This window comes from Balaenoptera physalus (genome assembly GCF_965194825.1).
Source record: "Balaenoptera physalus genome assembly, chromosome: 1".
In the NCBI taxonomy this organism is placed as follows: domain Eukaryota; kingdom Metazoa; phylum Chordata; class Mammalia; order Artiodactyla; family Balaenopteridae; genus Balaenoptera; species Balaenoptera physalus.
The window spans coordinates 196175903-196183357 of NC_138882.1; the positions used below are offsets into that span (position 1 = coordinate 196175903).

The following is a 7455-nucleotide window of genomic DNA, read 5'->3' on the forward strand; positions in this document are numbered from 1 at the left end:
TGGAGCTCCGTGAGCCCAGAGATCCCCTTCCAGACCTCCCCACCATGTGAGCACACATCCTGTTTCCACCTAAATGCCTGTTGCTGAGTCACCAGTGACTGTAAGGGCATGTGTGCTTACTCTCAGCTGTTGAAGCAGGAATTTGCAACTGGGTAAGGGGAAGCCAGGACCCTCCCGCAGCCTCCTCTCTTGCCTCAGTCCGATCCTCACCCCAGATCAAGGTCAGGGTCCCCAAGGCTTAACCAGAATCCAGGAGGGAGGCCATGACCCTCCCAGGTGTGCCCGGGACAGCCATGGTGAGGGGGAATGCCATGCAGAGCCTGGAGTAAGACACTGGCCACCACAGCCCTGCCCCCGGATGTGATGGTGCTGCCTCAAAGCCCCCAGGTGCCAACACAGCATCTCGGCCCAGCCGCATAGCCACCCCAGGCCCTCCTGGTCACCCCAGACAGGACCCTGAAAGACAGAGATGGACACAGCCACAGGCCCGCAGAGCCCAGGAAACATGTTTATTGTTCAAGTGGCTCATATTGCTGTATGGGGTCTGCGGTGCACATGTGCCCAGCTCAGTGCAGGATCCAGAAATGACACCACAGCCACGGGAAGGAAGCCCAATTCGTGCCCCCCTGCCAGGAGTGTGCCTGGCTGGGCGAGGCAAGGAGGTGTGCAAAGCTCAGGCTGGGGGTCTGCACCTGCTCAGAAAGCCCCCCCCCCAATAACTGCTCTGCATCACCCCTTGGTCCCTCCAGGTCTACAGAGTCCAAGTTGGCCCCTTACCCACGGGCAACGCCAGTGCCCACCCTGCCGCTCCCCAGTGCCCCCAGCACGGTGGGAGGACACCCAAGAGGGCAGCTTGGTCCCAGAGATACGACACTTTAAGAGTAAACGGAGAAACTGGCAGCTGCAGCCTGCTCGCCACCAATCAATAAATAAACGAGTGAATAAATAAACGGCACACACACAAACACTGAGGAAGGAACACAGAAACCCACGGCCTAGACACGCGGAGACTGGACAGACGGCCCCGGACGTTCCTGGTGGGGGCCGAGCCCCGCCCCATGCGCAGGGGAGGGAGGCGCTGGGCCCAGGGGGCTTAAGGCACGTGGGAGGCCGCGGGCGCGCCTCTGTGCAGCCGCGCCACGGGTCAGAGGCTGGTGGACGACACGGACAGCGTGGGTGAAGAGGGCGGCGGGAAGTTGAGCAGCTCGAGCACTGCCACGCCCACGCTGCTGCGCCGTGTGAACATGCAGGACGCGGCCACCCACTTGTTGGTCCTCGGGTTGTACTTCTCAATGGAGTTGAGGCTGGAACTGCCGTCGTTGCCCCCTACGGCGTACAGCCAGCCATCCATGGACACCAGGTCGTGCGTGCTCCTGCCGGCAGGGCGACGGGGAGGAGTAAGGGGTGAGGCTGGGGGTGAGGAGGGGGCAGGGCCGGGTCTGGGGCGGTAGCCATCTGAGGAGCCTCGGGGGCGGGGCCTTGGGAGGCATCCTGGGGGCGGGACGGATGGGTGGGGGAAATGAGCCGGTGAGGCGGGGCCTTGGAGCAGTGGGGGCGGGGCCCCGGAGGGGGAGACCTGGGAGGGAGGTGGGGGGACACGCCGCGCAGGGGTGAGAGCCTGGGACACATCTGTCGGCGTCGGGGGTGCAGACCGCCGTGGTGGTGACAGGTGTGGGGGCCGGCGCACCTTCGGATGTTCATGGGCGCCACACTCTCCCAGGCACCCGCCTTGGGGCTGTATCTCTCCACAGAGTTGAGGCAGCTGGTGCCGTCGTTGCCGCCAGCCACGTAGAGGGCCCCCTCCAGCACCGCCACGCCCGCGGAGCTGCGCCGGCTCAGCATGGAGGCCACGGGCGTCCAGGAGTTCACCTGCGGTGGAGGGACGGGCTGGGGGCAGACCCACTACCAGCCTCCCTCCGCCTCCACGTGCAGGACTCTACTCCAGGGTGGGCTGTCTGTGGGACAGGGTGGATGTAAAGGGATGACCCTCTGGGGGACGGGGGTGGCCAGAAAGTGATGACGCGAAGTAGCTCTGGGAAGGGGAGCGTGTGACTGGGGTGCTTCGCACCTGGGGCTCATACTTCTCCACGGTGGCCAGGTGTGACGCGCTGTCGTAACCGCCCACGGCGTACAGGTTCCCATCTGCAGGGAGCCAACACACCCGTGGTGCACCTGCTGCGTGCGGGCGTGCCTGGGGCGGGCGCTACGCGCAGCAGTCACCCACCGAGCATGGCCACGCGCACGTATCGCCTCCGGGTGCTCATGGCGGCGATCGACGTCCACGTTCCCGTCAGGGGGTCGTAGCGCTCGGCGCTGTAGACACCAGGACGGTCGCTGACCTCGAGCGGTGGCAGCAAAGCAGTCCCGGCCCCAGGACCTGCCCTCCCCCGAGGAATGACTAAAATTCTGTGCTAGGCAGTCACAGAGGCTGACCCCAGAGTCCCACTGGAGCAGGAAGCAGGGCCTACTGGGTGGACACAGGCCACGGGCTACCTGGATAACGCTGGGCAAGTGTCCACCTGGGCCCAGCCCCTGGCCTGGTGGGAAGGACGCCGGAGAGGAAAGAAGGGGCCACTGGCCTAGCCCAGACAAAGAGGCATAGGGGACCCTGGTGACCTGACTCAGGCACGGTCCCCCTTGGCTCCCCTCAGGCAGGACCTCTGCAGTCCTGACGCAGCCACGCCTGCTGAGCCAACCCTGAAAGGCCACGCGGCCCTGACCCCAGCCACTACCTGTTGAGGCAGGAGGCCCCGTCGTAGCCACCGGCCGCGTACAGGAGCCCGTGCAGGGCAGCCACACCCAGGCAGCTGCGCCTCGTGCCCATGGACACCTCAGGCTGCCAGGTGTTGGTCACAGGGTCGTAGGACTCTACGGTGGCCAGGTCTGAAGTCCCATCGTAACTAGGGGAGGGGTTCGCTGCTGGTCAGGGCTGGCCCAGTGGGCACGTGCCAAGCCCCTGACCCAAGACCAGCCCCCACTCTTACCCGCCCACGGCGTACAGCCGGTTCCCGACTGCCGCCACGCCCACCCGGGCCCGGCGCGTGGACATTGAGGCCACCACGTGCCAGCGGTCAGCGCGCGTGTCGTACGCTTCGCAGTCCCCGTGGATGGCGAACAGGCTCCCACCACCTAGGGAGGGGGAGGTGACGGGGCAGGACAAGGGCCCAGGGACGCAGTGGGCTAGGAGGCTCTAGCGCAGCTCGAGGCTGAGGGCCGGGAGGCTCCAAGGGCAAGTGGGGCCGGTGACCGGTGAGTGGGTCACACCACGGGGGATGGAGGAGCAGGTGTGGGGTGAGCGCAGGATGGAAACGGCATGGGGCGGGGGTGGGGTGGGGGGGCTTGTGCTGGGCTTGTGGCTAGGGACACGGGGCAGGGATGGGGGACCGGATGGGACGGGACAGCTGGGCGTACCCACAGCGAAGAGCACAGGGCCGGCGCCCTCACAGCGCCGGGGCCGGGTGCGGCTGGTGCCCAGGACGCCCCTCTGCTCGGGCAGCAGGTGGAACTTGAGGGCCTCAATGAGCAGGTCCTTGCAGTCCGGGTGGTGCCGCACCAGGCTCTCGGCGTCCACGTGGCCCAGCAGGAAGTCCCGGCTCAGCAGGGGCAGGCGTACACACTTCATCAGCTGGGGTGTGGTAGCAGGCCTGCTACGGTCAGGCCTGCTCATGTGTCCTGGACCCTCCTCAAGACACGTGCCTGCATCACCCCTGGGGGACCTCTGGGCACGGAAGAGCCCAGGCACGCCTCATCCTCAGCCACTGCGTCCCCTCCCAAGCACCGCAGGCCCCCCAGGGCCTGGCCTCACCCGAGGAACGTGCTGCCTCCGGGCGTCCACGTCGTGCTTGACCCAACTCAGGACGGCACGGTAGACGTCCTCCTCTGAAGGCACGTTCAGGCTGTCGCTAGAGACCAGTTCCAGCACCTGGAGGTGGGGACCCTCAGACCTGAGATCTGGGGAGGGGCTGGGGGGCCCATGGAGCCCTGAAGGTGCCTGGGAGGGAGAGTCCAAGGGGGTGTTCCTACGAGGAGGAGCCAAGCAGGGTCAGGAGTTACAGATCCAGTTCCCGGGGGCCTAGCTCCAGAGCAGTCCTGGGGATATGGAACCAGGGACGGGAGACTGTAGGCAGGTATGTGATCAAAACAGGAGAGTGTCAGATATCAATGGTGATGGCTTGTGTGGGGTTAGAAAATGGGAGTGGGGGGTTCCCAGGGGATGGGTAGTGGGGTTGGAACGTGGGTCAGAGACTGGAGATAAAGACTGAGGAGAAAAGGACCAGGTCTTATGGGCCCAGATGATGGGGGCCAGGGGGGCCAAGGCTGGTGCTGGGGTCTGGCGATTGGGTCAGGGTCGGGGTCCGAGTCAAGTTCCAGGCTGTGCTCCAGCTGCCACGTTACCTGCTTCAGCGGCAACAGCATGAACTCTTCAGTCTTGGCCACGTCCACGAAGTGCTGCAGCACGTACCTGTGTGCCGCCTTGAGCAGGTCGCTGCACGAGTGTGTGTCGGCGAAGCCCCGGATGCCCAGACAGTTGGAGGGGTCGAGCTGACTCAACAGGAACTTGCAGCAGGCGTCACGGACCCCATTCAGCTGCAGGAGGCTGGCGGCCGGGAGCAGAGTCTATGGGGCAAGGTGGGAGAGAGGACCAGGGGAGCAGGGACAGAGAAATGGACGTGAGGACTGAAGGGGTGGCAGCGGTACATGGGATGCTGGGGGCGTGGGGAGAGCGGAGGCACAAGCAGGGTAGCGGTACGGGACGTGAGGGGCGAGGCAGCCTCACCTGTACGTTGCCTTCCCCCACCACAATCTCGGCCGTGTACGCAAACTGCACCAGCTGGTCCAAGGCCTGAGGGTCGATGTCGTGCAGCGTCACATGCGTCTGACGGCTCTCACTCATCTCATCTGTGGGGACAGCAGGTCAGGCTGGTCCCCACCCTGGGAGAGCTGCAGAGTCCCCCAAGTGCCCGGACCCGATGGGGCAGTACTTGCTTGTGAACATGGCGTGGAAGTAGGGGCTGCAGGAGGCCAGCACCACCTTGTGTGCCCGGATCTCCTTGGCAGCCACGTGCAGGACGATGTCACACAGGAGGCCGCGCTGCCGCATGCGGCTCATGGCCACGAAGGCGTCGTGGTAGTGCCGCTTGGAGTTGTGGGATACCGTGTGGCCCTCGCGGCTCAGCAGCTGCACTGCGCCCTCCATGGGGCCCGTGGGCCGGGCCTGCCGGGGCCGGGCACGCTCTGCCTCGGGGCTGTAGGTGGGCAGTGCCCGGTCACGGTGTGCTCTGCAGGGAGCTGCTCACCCACCCCTGAGACCCTGGGCAGGGCCTGGGCACCCAGGAGGCCACCCTCCCCCAGCAGCCCGAACCAGGTTTCCATCAGGGACCCACTCCCCTCAGGACCTCCCCTGCTCTCCAGGCGCCACCCCACTCTGCTCCCTCGCATCCAGGGCGTCCAACTAGACTCTGCTCCAACCTGCTGCCAGAGTGAGGTCGGATCCCACGCCAGACCCCGGTCCGTCATTGAACCTGTACATCTTCCTCTGCCACGACCCCTGCTCAAGCACCACACTTCCCTCCGCCCGGGGGCCTCCGTTCAGAACCCGGCTCTCTAGACCCTCCTCGGGACTAGGCTCTCTGTCCATCGCTGGCAGCCCTTCCCGTGCCCCCATCAGAATCCCGTGTCCTCGGCACGGGCTGGGCATGCGGGAAGTGCACGAGGTGAAACTGGCCCGTACTGACCGGTGGCTCTGAAGCAGACCCCTACACCTACCAGCAGGCGTGACCTCTCTTGACCGCTAACCCCCCCATCATTCAGACAGGCCGCCCGCGTCTTTGAACGGCGCAGCCGGAATTCAAGGGCGGCGGGAGGGGACAGAGCCTCCGGGAGCAGCCTCCTCGGGACGCCCTGCCCCGCGCCGAACGTGTGCGCGGGTAACGCAGGGGGCCTGGACCCTCCGCGGTCGGGCCGAGCCTGCGGGGCGCGAGGCCGTCCCCTCCCGGCAGCCTGCCAGGGTCGGCGCGCCCCTCCCTCCCTCCCTCCCCCCACCCCCTCCTCGGCCCTGGCCAGTCACGGTCCCCAGGCCCCCGGCCCACTCACGCTGCCGGCTGCGGCGGCGGCGGCGGCGGCGGCGGCGCCTCGGGCGCGGGCCCCGGGCTGCCGTGCTCTGGACTTTGCGTCCTGCCGGCCGGGCGCTCGCTGCGCGGCTGCATGGGTTCGGCCGCCGGCCCGCCGCCGATCCGCGGAGGACGCACAGACAAGCGGACGCCGGACGGCTGGAGGGCTGCTCGGCGGTGGCGGCAGGCTCCGCGTTCCTCGCTCCCGCCGCTTGCCCGCAGCCGCTGTTTCTCGGCGCCGCCCGCTCCGCCTCCCGCGCTTCCCCGAGGTTTCGGGGGCGCCGCGTAGCGCACGAATCCTCCCAATCTTTCGGCGCCCCCTCCGTCTCCTCCTCCAGGAAGCCCCCCGGGCCCCGCCCGCCGCCTATCCCCAAGAAACCTCCCGGACCTTCCGCCCGCCTCAACTCGTTCAGGAAGCACCCCTCGCCCCTTCCGGGGCTCCGCATCTCCTGGGGGGCCGAATGGCCCCACGTGATGCCCCTGGGACCTGAGCCAGCCGGGGGCCGCGTCTGCCCTCCTCTCTCCAACCCCACGCAGGCCACTTTGCCGTCTGGCCTTGATCTGGACGCTGGCTGCAGAGCGGAGAGGGGGTGGGATGCACGCCCTGGGCGCTGTGGGGTCCCCTGTCTTGGGATCTGGCTGTCCAGGCCCAAAGACCTCCGCCACTAGGACGAGTGGCGGGGAGGGGAGGGCAAAGGTTGGCTTCCCCACCTCTTTCCTTCCCCAAGGCAACCTTCCAGCCTCTGGGCCTTTGCACCTGCAGGCTGTTCCACAGATAGGGCAGAGCAAAAGTGGCTGTCCCCGCCCGGGCCGGCCTGGGGACTTAGGCAGATGTGTTCGTAGCTGAATTCCCAGCAGAGGACTCGCTGGACTGAAATATCAGCCATCCTCTTTCAGGGAGATTTGGCCAACCTGGTTTCAGTAACAGTGCTCGGATCTGTCCGCTGTCTGCCCCCTCCCGCTCCCCCAGCGCAGGTGCTATGGGGCTGTCCAGTGAAATGGAAACGGCTCTCTTCGTTCTGATCCTCACCAGAGTGTCATTTATCAATTCGCAAACAGCCCATCTATAGCATCACCATTTCTATTTTCGTTTGTTTTTTCTACTAAAGATTGTTGGCTTTTTATTATTGATTTCTAATAGCTCTTTGTATAGAAGTCCTCTCTGACGCATGTTTCCCCCCATGCATTTTTTCCGTGGTCAATGCATTGACATCCTCACAGGCACGTGTTCACGGAACCCGGGGTGGGGGGCGGGGGGGGTGCTGTGGGCTGGGCTGGGCGAGGGTGACCCGGCCCGGCCCTCCCCCAGGTCGGTGTCGTTATTAGTGCTTTTGGTAAACGTCAC

The 7455-nt window shown here is 65.9% G+C and overlaps 1 protein-coding gene across 2 annotated transcripts; it reads right to left on the reverse strand.

The window, feature by feature from the left end:
* Positions 1-494: 494 nt before the first annotated feature.
* Positions 495-6956, reverse strand: KLHL17 (kelch like family member 17). Of its 2 annotated transcripts, XM_082463948.1 has the most exons (12): positions 6094-6650; positions 4987-5246; positions 4778-4899; positions 4396-4617; positions 3806-3922; positions 3412-3625; positions 2985-3129; positions 2733-2900; positions 2225-2313; positions 2069-2142; positions 1688-1869; positions 495-1373 (listed from the first exon to the last, which is right to left on the reverse strand). In XM_082463948.1, the coding sequence occupies exons 1-12, from the start codon at positions 6204-6206 to the stop codon at positions 1145-1147; spliced, it is 1935 nt and encodes a 644-aa protein (XP_082320074.1). In that variant the 5' UTR covers positions 6207-6650; the 3' UTR covers positions 495-1144. The 2 variants fall into 2 exon arrangements, with proteins under 2 accessions (XP_082320074.1, XP_082320075.1); XM_082463949.1 differs by lacking the exon at positions 495-1373 and having other exon boundaries at positions 1726-1955; positions 3806-4019; positions 4463-4617; positions 6094-6956.
* Positions 6957-7455: the final 499 nt, after the last annotated feature.